The 18,148-nt window shown below is 39.7% G+C and overlaps 1 protein-coding gene and 14 non-coding genes across 19 annotated transcripts in view; 14 read left to right on the top strand and 1 right to left on the bottom strand.

The window, feature by feature from the left end:
- Positions 1-14,072, bottom strand: part of prom1b (prominin 1 b) — a 72,627-nt gene extending 58,555 nt beyond the window's left edge. For all 5 annotated transcript variants that reach the window (XM_065254756.2, XM_065254761.2, XM_065254759.2 and 2 more), the window contains exon 1: positions 13,500-14,072. In XM_065254756.2, coding sequence (XP_065110828.1) covers positions 13,500-13,752 — 253 coding nt within the window. In that variant the 5' untranslated portion in view covers positions 13,753-14,072. The remainder of the gene's footprint in view (positions 1-13,499) is intronic.
- trnay-gua (transfer RNA tyrosine (anticodon GUA)) lies at positions 254-340 on the top strand. Its single transcript is given in 2 exon segments — positions 254-290; positions 305-340. It is a non-coding gene; the product is annotated as a tRNA-Tyr (tRNA).
- trnay-gua (transfer RNA tyrosine (anticodon GUA)) lies at positions 1,472-1,558 on the top strand. Its single transcript is given in 2 exon segments — positions 1,472-1,508; positions 1,523-1,558. It is a non-coding gene; the product is annotated as a tRNA-Tyr (tRNA).
- Positions 1,651-1,737, top strand: trnay-gua (transfer RNA tyrosine (anticodon GUA)). The gene is given in 2 exon segments: positions 1,651-1,687; positions 1,702-1,737. It is a non-coding gene; the product is annotated as a tRNA-Tyr (tRNA).
- trnay-gua (transfer RNA tyrosine (anticodon GUA)) lies at positions 1,830-1,916 on the top strand. The gene is given in 2 exon segments: positions 1,830-1,866; positions 1,881-1,916. It is a non-coding gene; the product is annotated as a tRNA-Tyr (tRNA).
- On the top strand, positions 3,223-3,309 carry trnay-gua (transfer RNA tyrosine (anticodon GUA)). The gene is given in 2 exon segments: positions 3,223-3,259; positions 3,274-3,309. It is a non-coding gene; the product is annotated as a tRNA-Tyr (tRNA).
- Positions 3,581-3,667, top strand: trnay-gua (transfer RNA tyrosine (anticodon GUA)). The gene is given in 2 exon segments: positions 3,581-3,617; positions 3,632-3,667. It is a non-coding gene; the product is annotated as a tRNA-Tyr (tRNA).
- Positions 3,760-3,846, top strand: trnay-gua (transfer RNA tyrosine (anticodon GUA)). Its single transcript is given in 2 exon segments — positions 3,760-3,796; positions 3,811-3,846. It is a non-coding gene; the product is annotated as a tRNA-Tyr (tRNA).
- Positions 4,262-4,348, top strand: trnay-gua (transfer RNA tyrosine (anticodon GUA)). The gene is given in 2 exon segments: positions 4,262-4,298; positions 4,313-4,348. It is a non-coding gene; the product is annotated as a tRNA-Tyr (tRNA).
- Positions 4,441-4,527, top strand: trnay-gua (transfer RNA tyrosine (anticodon GUA)). Its single transcript is given in 2 exon segments — positions 4,441-4,477; positions 4,492-4,527. It is a non-coding gene; the product is annotated as a tRNA-Tyr (tRNA).
- Positions 4,620-4,706, top strand: trnay-gua (transfer RNA tyrosine (anticodon GUA)). The gene is given in 2 exon segments: positions 4,620-4,656; positions 4,671-4,706. It is a non-coding gene; the product is annotated as a tRNA-Tyr (tRNA).
- trnay-gua (transfer RNA tyrosine (anticodon GUA)) lies at positions 6,375-6,461 on the top strand. Its single transcript is given in 2 exon segments — positions 6,375-6,411; positions 6,426-6,461. It is a non-coding gene; the product is annotated as a tRNA-Tyr (tRNA).
- Positions 7,235-7,321, top strand: trnay-gua (transfer RNA tyrosine (anticodon GUA)). Its single transcript is given in 2 exon segments — positions 7,235-7,271; positions 7,286-7,321. It is a non-coding gene; the product is annotated as a tRNA-Tyr (tRNA).
- trnay-gua (transfer RNA tyrosine (anticodon GUA)) lies at positions 7,593-7,679 on the top strand. The gene is given in 2 exon segments: positions 7,593-7,629; positions 7,644-7,679. It is a non-coding gene; the product is annotated as a tRNA-Tyr (tRNA).
- trnay-gua (transfer RNA tyrosine (anticodon GUA)) lies at positions 7,916-8,002 on the top strand. The gene is given in 2 exon segments: positions 7,916-7,952; positions 7,967-8,002. It is a non-coding gene; the product is annotated as a tRNA-Tyr (tRNA).
- Positions 14,073-18,148: the final 4,076 nt, after the last annotated feature.

Below are 18,148 nucleotides of genomic sequence, written 5' to 3'. Positions count from 1 at the left end.
TCTCAAACTGCTTCCTGTTAACTGTATATCACTGTGCTACCCTCACAAACCTGTGTAAATTAGTTCTTATAAACCCTTCGATAGCTCAGTTGGTAGAGCGAAGGACTGTAGTTGATTAAATTGTCATCCTTATGTCGCTGGTTCAATTACGGCTAGAAGGACAATTTTAATCCCTTGTTTCTCAAACTGCTTCCTGTTAACTGTATATTACTGTGCTACCCTCACAAACCTGTGTAATTTCGACCATCTCAACCCTTCGATAGCTCAGTTGGTAGAGCGGAGGACTGTAGTTGGTTAAATAGTCATCCTTAGGTCGCTGGTTCAATTCCGGCTCGAAGGACGATTTTAATCCGCTGTTTCTCAAACTGCTTCTTGTGAACGGTATGTCACTGTGCTACCCTCACAAACCTGTGTAAATTTGACCATCTCAACCCTTCGTTAGCTCAGTTGGTAGAGCGGAGGACTGTAGTTGGTTAAATTGCCATCCTTAGGTCGCTGGTTCAATTCCGGCTCGAAGGACGATTTTAATCCGCTGTTTCTCAAACTGCTTCCTGTTAACTGTATATCACTGTGCTACCCTCACGAACCTGTGTAAATTAGATCTTCTAAACCCTTTGATAGCTCAGTTGGTAGAGCGGAGGACTGTAGTTGGTTAAATTGTCATCCTTAGGTCGCTGGTTCAATTCCGGCTCGAAGGACGATTTTAATCCACTGTTTCTCAAACTGCTTCCTGTTAACAGTATATCACTGTGCTACCCTCACAAACCTGTGTAAATTAGTTCTTATAAACCCTTCGATAGCTCAGTTTGTAGAGCGCAGGACTCTAGTTGATTAAATTGTCATCCTTATGTCGCTGGTTCAATTACGGCTAGAAGTACAATTTTAATCCCTTGTTTCTCAAACTGCTTCCTGTTAACTGTATATTACTGTGCTACCCTCACAAACCTGTGTAATTTCGACCATCTCAACCCTTCGATAGCTCAGTTGGTAGAGCGGAGGACTGTAGTTGGTTAAATTGTCATCCTTATGTCGCTGGTTCAATTCCGGCTCGAAGGATGATTTTAATCCGCTGTTTCTCAAACTGCTTCTTGTGAACGGTATGTCACTTTGCTACCCTCACAAACCTGTGTAAATTAGCGGAGGACTGTAGTTAATTAAATTGTCATCCTTAGGTCGCTGGTTCAATTTCTGCTCGAAGGACGATTTTAATCCGCTGTTTCTCAAACTGCTTCCTGTTAACTGTATATCACTGTGCTACCCTCACAAACCTGTGTAAATTAGTTCTTATAAACCCTTCGATAGCTCAGTTGGTAGAGCGCAGGACTGTAGTTGATTAAATTGTCATCCTTATGTCGCTGGTTCAATTACGGCTAGAAGGACAATTTTAATCCCTTGTTTCTCAAACTGCTTCCTGTTAACGGTATGTCACTGTGCTACCCTCACAAACCTGTGTAAATTCGACCATCTCAACCCTTCGATAGCTCAGTTGGTAGAGCGGAGGACTGTAGTTGGTTAAATTGCCATCCTTAGGTCGCTGGTTCAATTCCGGCTCGAAGGACGATTTTAATCCGCTGTTTCTCAAACTGCTTCCTGTTAACTGTATATCACTGTGCTACCCTCACGAACCTGTGTAAATTAGATCTTCTAAACCCTTCGATAGCTCAGTTGGTAGAGCGGAGGACTGTAGTTGGTTAAATTGTCATCCTTAGGTCGCTGGTTCAATTCCGGCTCGAAGGACGATTTTAATCCGCTGTTTCTCAAACTGCTTCCTGTTAACTGTATATCACTGTGCTACCCTCACGAACCTTTGTAAATTAGATCTTCTAAACCCTTCGATAGCTCAGTTGGTAGAGCGGAGGACTGTAGTTGGTTAAATTGTCATCCTTAGGTCGCTGGTTCAATTCCGGCTCGAAGGACGATTTTAATCCACTGTTTCTCAAACTGCTTCCTGTTAACAGTATATCACTGTGCTACCCTCACAAACCTGTGTAAATTAGTTCTTATAAACCCTTCGATAGCTCAGTTTGTAGAGCGCAGGACTCTAGTTGATTAAATTGTCATCCTTATGTCGCTGGTTCAATTACGGCTAGAAGTACAATTTTAATCCCTTGTTTCTCAAACTGCTTCCTGTTAACTGTATATTACTGTGCTACCCTCACAAACCTGTGTAATTTCGACCATCTCAACCCTTCGATAGCTCAGTTGGTAGAGCGGAGTACTGTAGTTGGTTAAATTGTCATCCTTAGGTCGCTGGTTCAATTCCGGCTCGAAGGATGATTTTAATCCGCTGTTTCTCAAACTGCTTCTTGTGAACGGTATGTCACTGTGCTACCCTCACAAACCTGTGTAAATGAGCGGAGGACTGTAGTTGATTAAATTGTCATCCTTAGGTCGTTGGTTCAATTTCTGCTCGAAGGACGATTTTAATCCGCTGTTTCTCAAACTGCTTCCTGTTAACTGTATATCACTGTGCTACCCTCACAAACCTGTGTAAATTCGACCATCTCAACCCTTCGATAGCTCAGTTGGTAGAGCGGAGGACTGTAGTTGGTTAAATTGCCATCCTTAGGTCACTGGTTCAAATCCGGCTCGAAGGAGTTTTTCTCTTTAATTTGCTGTTCTTCAAACTGCATCCTGTTAATGGTATATCACCACACTACCCTCACATACCTGTGTAAATTACCTCATTACACTTCTCAGTTGGTTGAGCGGAGGACTGTAGTTGGTTAAATTGTAATCCTTAGGTCGCTGGTTCAATTCCGGCTCGAAGGACGATTTTAATCCCTTGTTTCTCAAACTGCTTCCTGTTAACTGTATTTTACTGTGCTACCCTCACAAACCTGTGTAAATTCGACCATCTCAACCCTTCGATTGCTCAGTTGGTAGAGCGGAGGACTGTAATTGGTTAAATTGCCATCCTTAGGTCGCTGGTTCAATTCCGGCTCGAAGGACGATTTTAATTCGCTGTTTCTCAAACTGCTTCCTGTTAACTGTATATCACTGTGCTACCCTCACAAACCTGTGTAAATTAGATCTTATAAACCCTTCGATAGCTCAGTTGGTAGAGCGCAGGACTGTAGTTGGTTAAATTGTCATCCTTATGTCGCTGGTTCAATTACGGCTAGAAGGACAATTTTAATCCCTTGTTTCTCAAACTGCTTCCTGTTAACTGTATATTACTGTGCTACCCTCACAAACCTGTGTAAATTAGATCTTCTAAACCCTTCGATAGCTCAGTTGGTAGAGCGGAGGACTGTAGTTGGTTAAATTGTCATCCTTAGGTCGCTGGTTCAATTCCGGCTCGAAGGACGATTTTAATCCACTGTTTCTCAAACTGCTTCCTGTTAACTGTATATCACTGTGCTACCCTCACAAACCTGTGTAAATTCAACCTTCTCAACCCTTCGATAGCTCAGTTGGTAGAGCGCAGGACTGTAGTTGGTTAAATTGTCATCCTTATGTCGCTGGTTCAATTACGGCTAGAAGGACAATTTTAATCCCTTGTTTCTCAAACTGCTTCCTGTTAACTGTATATTACTGTGCTACCCTCACAAACCTGTGTAAATTAGATCTTCTAAACCCTTCGATAGCTCAGTTGGTAGAGCGGAGGACTGTAGTTGGTTAAATTGTCATCCTTAGGTCGCTGGTTCAATTCCGGCTCGAAGGACGATTTTAATCCACTGTTTCTCAAACTGCTTCCTGTTAACTGTATATCACTGTGCTACCCTCACAAACCTGTGTAAATTCAACCTTCTCAACCCTTCGATAGCTCAGTTGGTAGAGCGGAGGACTGTAGTTGGTTAAATTGCCATCCTTAGGTCGCTGGTTCAATTCCGGCTCGAAGGACGATTTTAATCCGCTGTTTCTCAAACTGCTTCCTGTTAACTGTATATCACTGTGCTACCCTCACAAACCTGTGTAAATTAGCGGAGGACTGTAGTTGATTAAATTGTCATCCTTAGGTCGCTGGTTCAATTTCTGCTCGAAGGACGATTTTAATCCGCTGTTTCTCAAACTGCTTCCTGTTAACTGTATATCACTGTGCTACCCTCACAAACCTGTGTAAATTAGTTCTTATAAACCCTTCGATAGCTCAGTTGGTAGAGCGCAGAACTGTAGTTGATTAAATTGTCATCCTTATGTCGCTGGTTCAATTACGGCTAGAAGGACAATTTTAATCCCTTGTTTCTCAAACTGCTTCCTGTTAACTGTATTTTACTGTGCTACCCTCACAAACCTGTGTAAATTCAACCATCTCAACCCTTCGATAGCTCAGTTGGTAGAGCGGAGGACTGTAGTTGGTTAAATTGCCATCCTTAGGTCGCTGGTTCAATTCCGGCTCGAAGGACGATTTTAATCCGCTGTTTCTCAAACTGCTTCCTTTTAACTGTATATCACTGTGCTACCCTCACGAACCTGTGTAAATTAGATCTTCTAAACCCTTCGATAGCTCAGTTGGTAGAGCGGAGGACTGTAGTTGGTTAAATTGTCATCCTTAGGTCGCTGGTTCAATTCCGGCTCGAAGGACGATTTTAATCCGCTGTTTCTCAAACTGCTTCCTGTTAACTGTATATCACTGTGCTACCCTCACAAACCTGTGTAAATTAGTTGTTCTAAACCCTTCGATAGCTCAGTTGGTAGAGCGGAGGACTGTAGTTGGTTAAATTGTCATCCTTAGGTCGCTGGTTCAATTCCGGCTCGAAGGACGATTTTAATCCACTGTTTCTCAAACTGCTTCCTGTTAACTGTATATCACTGTGCTACCCTCACAAACCTGTGTAAATTAGTTCTTATAAACCCTTCGATAGCTCAGTTGGTAGAGCGCAGGACTGTAGTTGATTAAATTGTCATCCTTATGTCGCTGGTTCAATTACGGCTAGAAGGACAATTTTAATCCCTTGTTTCTCAAACTGCTTCCTGTTAACTGTATATTACTGTCCTACCCTCACAAACCTGTGTAATTTCGACCATCTCAACCCTTCGATAGCTCAGTTGGTAGAGCGGAGGACTGTAGTTGGTTAAATAGTCATCCTTAGGTCGCTGATTCAATTCCGGCTCGAAGGACGATTTTAATTCGCTGTTTCTCAAACTGCTTCTTGTGAACGGTATGTCACTGTGCTACCCTCACGAACCTGTGTAAATTAGATCTTCTAAACCCTTCGATAGCTCAGTTGGTAGAGCGGAGGACTGTAGTTGGTTAAATTGTCATCCTTAGGTCGCTGGTTTAATTCCGGCTCGCAGGACGATTTTAATCCACTGTTTCTCAAACTGCTTCCTGTTAACAGTATATCACTGTGCTACCCTCACAAACCTGTGTAAATTAGTTCTTATAAACCCTTCGATAGCTCAGTTTGTAGAGCGCAGGACTCTAGTTGATTAAATTGTCATCCTTATGTCGCTGGTTCAATTACGGCTAGAAGTACAATTTTAATCCCTTGTTTCTCAAACTGCTTCCTGTTAACTGTATATTACTGTGCTACCCTCACAAACCTGTGTAATTTCGACCATCTCAACCCTTCGATAGCTCAGTTGGTAGAGCGGAGTACTGTAGTTGGTTAAATTGCCATCCTTAGGTCGCTGGTTCAATTCCGGCTCGAAGGACGATTTTAATCCGCTGTTTCTCAAACTGCTTCCTGTTAACTGTATATCACTGTGCTACCCTCACAAACCTGTGTAAATTAGCGGAGGACTGTAGTTGATTAAATTGTCATCCTTAGGTCGCTGGTTCAATTTCTGCTCGAAGGACGATTTTAATCCGCTGTTTCTCAAACTGCTTCCTGTTAACTGTATATCACTGTGCTACCCTCACAAACCTGTGTAAATTAGTTCTTATAAACCCTTCGATAGCTCAGTTGGTAGAGCGCAGGACTGTAGTTGATTAAATTGTCATCCTTATGTCGCTGGTTCAATTACGGCTAGAAGGACAATTTTAATCCCTTGTTTCTCAAACTGCTTCCTGTTAACTGTATATTACTGTGCTACCCTCACAAACCTGTGTAATTTCGACCATCTCAACCCTTCGATAGCTCAGTTGGTAGAGCGGAGGACTGTAGTTGGTTAAATAGTCATCCTTAGGTCGCTGGTTTAATTCCGGCTCGAAGGACGATTTTAATCCGCTGTTTCTCAAACTGCTTCTTGTGAACAGTATATCACTGTGCTACCCTCACAAACCTGTGTAAATTCAACCATCTCAACCCTTCGATAGCTCAGTTGGTAGAGCGGAGGACTGTAGTTGGTTAAATTGCCATCCTTAGGTCGCTCGTTCAATTCCGGCTCGAAGGACGATTTTAATCCGCTGTTTCTCAAACTGCTTCCTGTTAACTGTATATCACTGTGCTACCCTCACGAACCTTTGTAAATTAGATCTTCTAAACCCTTCGATAGCTCAGTTGGTAGAGCGGAGGACTGTAGTTGGTTAAATTGTCATCCTTAGGTCGCTGGTTCAATTCCGGCTCGAAGGACGATTTTAATCCACTGTTTCTCAAACTGCTTCCTGTTAACAGTATATCACTGTGCTACCCTCACAAACCTGTGTAAATTAGTTCTTATAAACCCTTCGATAGCTCAGTTTGTAGAGCGCAGGACTCTAGTTGATTAAATTGTCATCCTTATGTCGCTGGTTCAATTACGGCTAGAAGTACAATTTTAATCCCTTGTTTCTCAAACTGCTTCCTGTTAACTGTATATTACTGTGCTACCCTCACAAACCTGTGTAATTTCGACCATCTCAACCCTTCGATAGCTCAGTTGGTAGAGCGGAGTACTGTAGTTGGTTAAATTGTCATCCTTAGGTCGCTGGTTCAATTCCGGCTCGAAGGATGATTTTAATCCGCTGTTTCTCAAACTGCTTCTTGTGAACGGTATGTCACTGTGCTACCCTCACAAACCTGTGTAAATGAGCGGAGGACTGTAGTTGATTAAATTGTCATCCTTAGGTCGTTGGTTCAATTTCTGCTCGAAGGACGATTTTAATCCGCTGTTTCTCAAACTGCTTCCTGTTAACTGTATATCACTGTGCTACCCTCACAAACCTGTGTAAATTCAACCATCTCAACCCTTCGATAGCTCAGTTGGTAGAGCGGAGGACTGTAGTTGGTTAAATTGCCATCCTTAGGTCGCTCGTTCAATTCCGGCTCGAAGGACGATTTTAATCCGCTGTTTCTCAAACTGCTTCCTGGTAACTGTATATCACTGTGCTACCCTCACGAACCTTTGTAAATTAGATCTTCTAAACCCTTCGATAGCTCAGTTGGTAGAGCGGAGGACTGTAGTTGGTTAAATTGTCATCCTTAGGTCGCTGGTTCAATTCCGGCTCGAAGGACGATTTTAATCCACTGTTTCTCAAACTGCTTCCTGTTAACAGTATATCACTGTGCTACCCTCACAAACCTGTGTAAATTAGTTCTTATAAACCCTTCGATAGCTCAGTTTGTAGAGCGCAGGACTCTAGTTGATTAAATTGTCATCCTTATGTCGCTGGTTCAATTACGGCTAGAAGTACAATTTTAATCCCTTGTTTCTCAAACTGCTTCCTGTTAACTGTATATTACTGTGCTACCCTCACAAACCTGTGTAATTTCGACCATCTCAACCCTTCGATAGCTCAGTTGGTAGAGCGGAGGACTGTAGTTGGTTAAATTGTCATCCTTAGGTCGCTGGTTCAATTCCGGCTCGAAGGATGATTTTAATCCGCTGTTTCTCAAACTGCTTCTTGTGAACGGTATGTCACTGTGCTACCCTCACAAACCTGTGTAAATGAGCGGAGGACTGTAGTTGATTAAATTGTCATCCTTAGGTCGCTGGTTCAATTTCTGCTCGAAGGACGATTTTAATCCGCTGTTTCTCAAACTGCTTCCTGTTAACTGTATATCACTGTGCTACCCTCACAAACCTGTGTAAATTCGACCATCTCAACCCTTCGATAGCTCAGTTGGTAGAGCGGAGGACTGTAGTTGGTTAAATTGCCATCCTTAGGTCGCTGGTTCAAATCCGGCTCGAAGGAGTTTTTTTCTTTAATTTGCTGTTCTTCAAACTGCATCATGCTAATGGTATATCACCCCACTACCCACACATACCTGTTTAAATTACCTCATTACACCTCTTCGATAGCTCAGTTGGTACAGCGGGGGACTCTAGTTGGTTAAATGTGACCAATCACGGAAAGTAGTGACACAAGTCGGATCTGGGCCATTTTGAGTTATTCACAGATTCTTAAAGTGCAGTTTCTAAGCTTTCCAACGATGTGTAACACATGGAAAACTGAGAAGTTGTGGCCATTTGAATATAGGAACTCAGAAAAACTCATACCGAGAAAATCGAAACGGATGGTACTCTTCTTTACAGCTGGGGAGACAATATGGCTAAATCTCATTTAGCTAAGCTATACCCCCTGTAAAGCCGTTTTGAGATGCAGATGTTCTAGCATCATATGTAGTATTTTTTGACAGAAGGCCAAATGACAACATGCAAAAATAAACATGACTTTTTACCTTTGTGTTGATCACAAGTCGAATCCAGTCTGTTTCAGATGTGTGAATTATCCAATGATAATTTTTATCCACAAATGCGTATAATCCGTGAAATATAGATATATAGTCTATTGTTTACATCAGATTTCCCATGAACGTCTGGTAATACAATATAATATAAAATCTGAGGACTATTTACATTGTAACATGTAAGGGTATATGCTATTACACTCCAGTAATTTACGTTCCGTTAAACACATTAACCCGCCTTCAAAGTTTGTATTTAAAATAGGGAGGTAGTTTAATAGATAATCCAAACAGCGCCGTCGAAACGCTTGAGTCTGTCCCAAAATACAACTCCGGTGCAGCCTCCTGGACTCACTCGTGTCAAGGGTCCCTAAAGTTTGCACTACATGATGTCATCAAAGTGTGGACAAAAAGTCCATAAGTCCGGAGTGTGCCATGTGGGAGAGGGCCTCAAACAGCTGATATTACCCACAACTCATTGCAAGAGGGCCGAGTTAAGTTGCACTACCATGAACTAACTAATTAAATAAATGAAGAGTCACATTTGGCAAACGAGTTACACTGTGGTCTCCAAATAGGCTCTAGTATCTCTCAATCATGTGTATCTTACTCATGTAACCATAATGATGCTTTTCTTGTAAAAAACTGAACTTTAGATGTTTAAGCAAATAAGTATGATACAATAAATTTTACTGAGGGGCAATCTGCACTTGATTGTATTACAGTTTTATCTATCCACCTGTTTCTGGACGTAAATGTGGGCGCCGCCATCTTTGAGCTTTCCTGTTTATGACTTCTGCTGAGCCACTAAAGCTAATGGTAGTCTATTGCGAAGGACACAAGTGTGCCGTTTTGACTGGCTGTTTAATGTTTATTATAAAATACAGGAAGACCGACATAATTTGTGCAGTTAGGGGTAGTCATAATAGCTAAAACAAACGCAGTAAATCTCAACAAAACATTTGTTTTAACCATAATCCATGCACAAGAACTGAATGTGTATGTGGCGCACATGCACTCATGATCTGTATTAACAAACCCATCCAGTAAAACCTTTCATAGTAACTACTAGTAAACAATAAATACAATAATTGTTTAAAATCAACTAATATTATGCTGATAAAAATATGCTGATTTAGTTGATTTACTTATTCTGCTACTATATATTATTACAAAAATGCGATTACAGTACAGAATTAATATGACATAATCTGCTTTGTTAATGTATATAATAGTTCGTAATGTGTTTACGCATACTTTTGTCATGTTTTACATAAAAAAAGCAAACCTTTAAAAAGTAAGCTCATGTCTCCACCTAGTGCGTAAGAAGCAATGTAATTATATTTTCGTAAAAGGAAACCAATACTCAATACATGTAGTAGTTTAATATGTTTATTATGGTTTGTTAAAAAAACTTACAATGTGTTGAATGAGAAAGATACTGCTGTGACGGACGGCGTGAAGCTTGACGTGTCGCCATGAAGTCCATTAAAAATTGCCGTTTAAAAAAAGAGGGACAGTTGTGACATTTTAAACCAGCCCCTGAAAAGGTTAAATGAAGTCTTTGTAAATTCCAAGTTCAAACACTCGACTGACTTTCCCATTGTAAAGATACTGGTATGTGCTTTTAAATTTGCTCATTGAAGACCCGTAACCTCCGATCAACAAAACGAAATGATTGAATATATCTTCATATATCAAGCCACTTCTTAATTTCATCCTCACACTGGTTCATACATGGCAGGTGTAAGTAAGTAAATATTTACTGTTTAAATCATGTTTTATGCATGCTCCCACTACACTGTTTTCTACCGGCTGGCTATTGAACCGGAAGTCTCGGACAGGAAAGGAAATACGTTACATCGCGTTCGAGAAAAAGGTGGATACCCATATAAAGGTTAAAAACATGAAGTCTTTGTAAATTCCATGTACAAAATTGACTTTCCCATTGTAAAGATACTGGTATGTCTCTGTGTTTTTATATTTGCTCACGTAAGACCCATCACCTCCGATCAACAACACAAAATGATTGAATATATCTTCATATATTAAGCCACTTCTTAATTTCATCCTCACACTGGTTCATACATGGCATGTGTAAGTTAGTAAATATTAACAGTTTAAATCATGTTTTATGCGTGCTCCCACTACATCTGTTTTCTACCGGCTGGCTATTGAACCGGAAGTCTCGGACCGGAAAGGAAATACGACACATCACTTACTTCCGCGTTCGAGAAAAAGGTGGATACCCATGTAAAACCATATTAAAACATGCCCACTTTGTATGGAATGTATATGAATTTTAGTACTGTTTATGCAGTACTTTGTAAATGGGAATTATTCATGCTGTTATAACCTGGATTGTGGATGGACAAGTTGGTTAAGACAAACGTATTTCCTTTATGTGTTTTGTACACACCAAACACATTTACATTTGTGCATCTCTGATGTCTATTATTTTTAGCTCTATTGTTAAACCAATAAAATAAAATAAATTAATCTAAAATAAAAAATTCTCTGTGATTAATGAAACACTAACACAAGAATATAAACATACAACCAAAGCACCTTACATGAACAGATAAGCTTATTTATTGTTACTGTACTAAATTTAGCAGTCTTCCTAACACACTTTACAGGAAGATCAACAAAATACTATTAACCTCACATGATCCTACAGTAAAATAATAGTCAACAAGCAGCACCTTAACTACAGGTCACAAATACTTGGCCAAACAAACAACATAATATAAAATTTTAACCAATCAATAGGCAATATTTTTATTTCAAGAATACAGTTTTCGAGACCAAATACAAGCTATCGGTATTATAGTAACACAGTGGGCTGAATTTATGTAATGTGACCAGTTTAATGTGATTTTTACATGGTGGGAAAACTGAATAATAATAATAACAGACCCATTTATTGGATAACTCTTGAATGTCTTAAAAAAAACATTTCCTTTAAATATTAAAACCTCACACTAACAACCGGAATAAATAATTCTTCTTCAGAGGATTCATACATTGCATAAGGCCAGCCAATGAGATTGCAGATAAGGCAGTTCTTGTCTTTTTGTATGGAATATGCTATATATGATGCCCTTTAACAATAAACAATCTTTTACTAAGTCTTGTGAGGTTCAGACTACTGGTTATTTTGTGTGTATGTTAATGCATGTGACAGTGAGAGAGAAAATAAGAGAAATGGCATGAGAGAACAAGAGAGTGTATCACTGGTTAAAATGGCTTTTGGTTAATCCTATTACAGGGGTCTTTCTGTTGGACAAGTTAAGTGGTCTCTCTCTAATGCTTTCCTTCCTCCTTTTCCCCATTCTTTCACCAAAACCCCCATTTCTCTCTAGTATTTAATTCTTACCCACCTTTTTCCCACTCTCTCTTCTTTCCTCACATAACTCACGTTTCTTTCTTCTCTCTGTGTATTTAGATACTTCATGAATGATGGTGAAAAGCATTTCGGCCCTCTTTGACAGCAACACAGTATGATAATATAGGAGTCTGTACAGTATATCTATGAAAGATATACATGGACCAACCCACTTACTAAAAAAAGCACTTCACATATACCACACACAGACAATGACAAACAAAGTGGGTCATATGGGTGTTGATCTCCCTGCCTTTTAATTACAGTGCATTTTTAATCCAGCGATCAGTGATATTAAGCTTTATCTGCACAGGGAGTCCCTTCAGATTAAACAGACATGTGTATACATACATCCCTCTATTGTTTCATCTGTTTACTCCACTCATCTCAGACAGAATTAACGAGACAAGATTAACCTCCATTATGTTTTTCTATTGGTTCATTCATACAATCCCCTCATCTATCCATACAGTCTTTTAACTGTGCACAAGCTGTGTTCAAAGCTGTGATCTGGAAGAAATGTTACACATCCGTAAACAGAGAGAACGCAAAAATAATGTGGTCTTCAACATGATTTGATTGTGTACATGTGTGAATATGTCTGTGGATGGATACATGTTACTGATATATAATCCAATAATCCAACCCTCAGAAATTTCAATAAGATCAGGAGTTAAAGTAGGCTATGTTTTAGTACAGGGATGTTTAATTTGTTTTGCTACCGCATTAACATCCATGTTAACAGTGCCCAGTGTCCTAGTTAACATAGTAATGTTTATTATATAGAAAAATCAAAGACATAAATTGAGTAGTGTAGACATGCAGAATGGTTCTGTTTGGGTTGGCACTTACAGTATGTTACATGTACCTGTTGAGCATATGGCACAGAGATTATCAGATTACCTGATTGGACAGGTGACTCATCGGTGAGCAGATCGGCTAATTGGTTAGGCAGCAGGGATTTAACAGCGCAAATCCTATTCTACTCAAAACATACAGATACCAGTGGTCTCAGCATACTGACCTCATAGAATCCCACCTGCTAACAACCTGGCCTTAGATAGAGATATAAATAGTCTTAGGGGGCAGCCCTTTGATTTAAAATACATCTATAGCCTACACTTTAATGTATTGGTTTTACAATGGTTGGCATATTATATTGCATATAAAGTCTATTTGCTTTAAAGTCTCTTTAGGACCTCACTGTTAATAACTACGCATTACTGTTTAATTACATCAGGAACATCTGAATATTTATACATCTGCATGTTCTTCACAGCAATGTAGAAAACCATCAAAGAAGAACTGAAAGGTTCTTAAAACAAACCATAAGCCACAGGTCCTGAAAGCTTAGAAAACTATTAATAATCACCTAACTCCCAACCACTATTGGGTATATTATAAAACAAATATAACATTGTTTCATGTCACAATATTTTAATGTTTCACAAGCTTACAAATAAATAAACTGTCTGAGGACGTCTATGCCAAGGCAACTCTTCATTCAAAACTCTGTAACCAACTTCTGTAAATAAATGCCATTTAAATGTACCCTACCATACAACGTGTTTAGAGAGTGCAGGGAACTTTTTCTGTTTAAGGAACTATTTTCTTACCTTTTGGGAAAGGGTTGGGTTGAACCACGTACAGAAACGCGTGGACCATGTGGAAAAGTAAACCGATGGGACCCGGTTCATAATACGCCTGCGTTTCGTACACCACCGATGGCACGAACCCGAAGTCCAGCTTTTGCACCGGCGCTCTGAGCATCGCGCTCCGCTCGTATGTTTCGCTGCTCGTGAGACCCCAACACATAACCAGCACGAGCCCCACTCTCCACCACATTTCCAATCTCCACCACATATCCATCAGTCGGTGACGCGAAACTTGTAGGCTACTAATAATGGTAAGGAAAGTAAAGGGGGCAGCTTAAGTAAAAGGAAAGTGAATTTCTCTGTAATACTTTCTAGTCCTCCACATCAAAATTAAAAATGAGACAACAATTAGGCTAAACTGTGAGCATGAAAAGAAAAATGTGCAAAAAGGAAAAATAATCCCAGCTGATGTTTTAGTCCCGGTTTTCTTTTGAGGGCATGGTAAACATCACTCCAGGTTTGCTTAAGATGAGTACTGTCCGCGGTTTTTCTGACCTGCGCCCCCCGCTGCGTGCACACGGCAGATGCGACCTCTTCTATCCGCTGGTACGCGCTGTGTCTCCGTGCACGCGCATTGGATCAGTCTTTAGGGAAATTATCTAGCGAACTAAAGCTGAAGTAGCCTATTTACTGTCATTCTTGAGATGAAGGTATCACCACTCAAAAGTTTTGACATACTCATTCATTTTTTATTACAATTTTCCATATTTTACATATTAACTGTATTTTATAACATTATAAATAACATAAAATGTAGCCTATTGTTGAATGTAGGCTACTGTAGTTAAATAAATAAATAACGAAAGCATGAATGAAAATGTACATTGTAAAGCAAAATTATGTAAATGTTAGTTGTAAACTTCTCTAAAATATCTCTCTGTCTGTGGGTCATACCATCTAGATCTTCTTTTTATACAAAATAAGTTCACGTGATTATTACTGTAAATGGCAAAGAATAATGGGATATTGATATTTCTACACACTAAAAATAGAGCAAAAATGAACAAATAATGTGCCAGAGACCTCTGTTACAGTTTATTTACCTTATAAATAATTGTATTATTACGGACGATTTGTGGTTATCAATCTTTTAATATAAGAATCACTAATGACAATTGTCAAAGAGCTCAGCTTTAGAGCAGAGGAAGGTTTCTCTATCTGTACATGTTCACAAAAAAATATATTTTGTTGTTTTTTCTATACACGCAGCCGAAAAGTCAAGGGTTTTGGACTCTGCCAAGACTCTAGTCACTAGCTCATTGAAATGTCCCATGGTTTCAGTTGAAAAGACTCTGTGTGTCTGTGTATGTATGGTCGTGAATACCAATAAAAATGGGGAGAGAAGCCACAATTTGTATTATGGCAAATATCACAACCAAGATTGACATTACACACATGCAGAACAAAAATTTTACATTTTAAATCATTTTTAACTATCAACAGATTCGTTTCAGGATTTCATTTTCTAAATCACTAAACCATATTAACTTATTTGTGCAAGGGTGTCACACTTTTTTTTATTTAAAATCATAATTTTGAATAGACTCACCACATGGTCATAGACTTAAGACACTTATTCTCTCTTTATAACCTAAGTTTCTGCATCTCTATATGGTTTTGTGCAGATCAATTCATCATTGTGCAATTTTTAGGTGAATTCTTTTAATTTTACCCAACAATGCAGAAGAGCAAAAGGCCACTATCAGAGCAACCTGGGCATCATAACACCTGAACAGTGCAACAGACTGATCGTCTCCATGCCATGCCGCATTGCTGCAGTAATTCAGGCAAAAGGAGCCCCAACTAAGTATTGAGTGCTGTACATGTTCATACCTTTCAGTTGGCTTGGATTTCTAAAAATCCTTTCTTTGTATTGGTCTTAAGTAATATTCTAATTTTCTGAGATACTGAATTTGAGATTTTCCTTAGTTGTCAGTTATATTCATCAAAATTAAAATAAACAAACATTTGAAATATATCAATCTATGTGTAATAAATGAATATAATACACAAGTGTCACTTTTTGAATGGAATTCGTGAAATAAATCAACTTTTTGATGATATTCTAATTATATGACCAGCACCTGTACATTATTCCTTCACAACTATTCAATCATTCCCAAGACATTTCAGTTGTGAATTTAACATAATATAAAGATTTTGTTGAAGTATGTGGTCCTTACAAGAATTTAAATGATTCCTCAGTGTGAGACCTGCATATGTGACACTGGACACAACTGTTGTCATTTCATCCCTTAAAGACATTGGTTTGCAAAAAACTCATTGGCACAATTATTACTTTCCAGACAGCAGATGACTCCAGGCCAAAAAGTCAGCAGTTCAGGTGTTGATGTGGCCCAGAGTCTTCTGCTATGGACTAATTTTAAAGAGTAACTAAACCCTAAACCAACTTTGTTTAGTTAATGATCTGTAAGAAGGATGCTTTATTAGTGCTGTTCATTGATTTTTGTAACTTTTTTGACATTTGGATATAAAGGGCCCTATCTTGCACCCAGCGCAATTGACTTTGTCAGTGACGCATGTATCATTCATATTTTGCACCGGCGCACAGCGGGTTTTTCCCTCCACAGACGCACGTCGACAAACTAGGGAATGAACTTGCGCTCCCTGGGCGGTTCAGCGCAAAAAAGGTGGCGTGTTGCGGCGCAAACCATCCCTGATGCTATTTTGCAGTTTCAAAAAACAATCGCGCCACTAACCAAAAAAACTAGTCTAAAGTCAGTGGCGCGTTGCGCCTGGTTCATTATACTATTTTAAGGGCGCATGCTTGACCATAATGTATAGCGTGCACAACGCGCACACACTTTGCTTATCTAATCTACACAGATGCAACAGTTATTTTTGCAAATCATAAATTGTTACAATAAAAAATATTAACACATGAGATAAGGGGAATCATAGTGGTGAGCATTGTGGTGATAGTTTTTATTTATTGTGTGGCTGCGTTAAAAAATTCTCATGCAAATAACGATTAAAATATTTTCATAAGAAACCTTAATGTATATGAACTTGGTTTGTAAGTGTACTTTGGGGTTTGACCTTTCTTGCGTTTCTTGGGTCCGATTTCAAAGCCCCCAAACCCTTTCAGCGGTGAGGGTGGACGCAGCGATGTCCTCTGCTGGCGTCAGGTCCTGAGGCAGATCCACCCCCCCGTTACACGGCGTGCCTGATTTATGCTGGCAAGCTTGGGATTCCCAGTCTCCTGACATCATTGTAGCACTTGGCGCAACGATGGGGATGCCAGCTGATGAGATAATTGTGGCGATTTCCTCTCACGCCTGTTTAACCTACACTGATTTGGGCGGGTTTCTCCTATCCCCATACAAAACAACTTCCCTGTCTTTGACTGCTCTTACAAGAACGTTGGTCTCCTCGGCTGTGAACCGCTCCTGGCGTGCACCTGGTAAATCCGTCATAATAATAGCAACCCGCCATGGAACTTGCGCCCTTGCTTTTAAAGGGAATGTTGGATAGCGTTCTGATTGGTTTATTTGACGTTACGCCCAAACCACACCTATGAATAATGAACCTACTTCAGACCAACCCCTTATTGATTTTTGCGCCTGGCGCAAGAGTTATTTCTCCCGCCGGGAAAATAGCAACAGCGCCCAAGATCCGCCCACAAAGTCACTTGCGCATTGTGCTTCGCACTTGCGTAACTAAACCCCTGGTCAGAGCCTGACTCCACCCACTGGCAATATTTGGAAAATGCAAGAAAAGTGGGCAGATCCCAAAGAGATAGAGGGGACGAATTAAATGTGTGGTGAGATCGTAACAAGGGCGTGGTGATCTTGAATCTGCTTACGTCACGAGTCATTCTTTGGACCTACCATCCAATAGGAAAATTAAACCGCAGTAGACACCGTTCAACCTGAAGAGGGCAGCACTCAGACATTTTTACACCATTGTAGTATTGAAACACTTTACATCCAAATGTCAAAAAACTTACAAAAATCAATGAACAGCACTAATAAAGCCCCATTCTTACAGATTATTAACTAAAAAAAGTTGGTTTAGGGTTTAGTTACGCTTTAAAATAGGGCCCAAAGTGTTTCAATACTACAATGTATGGCGTAAAAACGTCTGAGTGCTGCCCTCTTCAGGTTGAACGGTGGCTACTGCAGTTGAATTTTCCTATTGGATGTTGGGTCCAAAAAATGCCTCGTGACGTAAGCAGGTTCAAGCTCACCACACCCTTGTTACGATCTCACCAGAGCCATATGGCTCTGGATCTCACCACACACTTGATACGAGCTTAGTTCGTCCCCTCTATCTCCGTTGGGATCTTCCCACTTTTCTTGCATTTTTCAAATATTGCCAGTGGGTGAAGTCAGGCTCTGACCATGGGTTTAGTTACGCTTTAAGCATATAAGTGCGAAGAATTTAAACAAAAGTGTAAAAACTTTTTTACAATTATAATAAGCATTTAGGAAAGCATGCCGAAATGTTTAAAATGTGAACCTCATGCCCTTGAGTTAAACTTAACATGTATTTGATATAGCTGTGTATAAGGGCTGTGCAAAAATATTGTTACAGCCAACTATCATGATACATTTTCCCCCGATACTGTGTCGATATTTCAATCCCTT

The sequence above is a fragment of the Paramisgurnus dabryanus genome, chromosome 4, assembly GCF_030506205.2.
Source record: "Paramisgurnus dabryanus chromosome 4, PD_genome_1.1, whole genome shotgun sequence".
Taxonomy (NCBI): domain Eukaryota; kingdom Metazoa; phylum Chordata; class Actinopteri; order Cypriniformes; family Cobitidae; genus Paramisgurnus; species Paramisgurnus dabryanus.
This window is presented reverse-complemented; position numbering and strand designations above follow the sequence as displayed.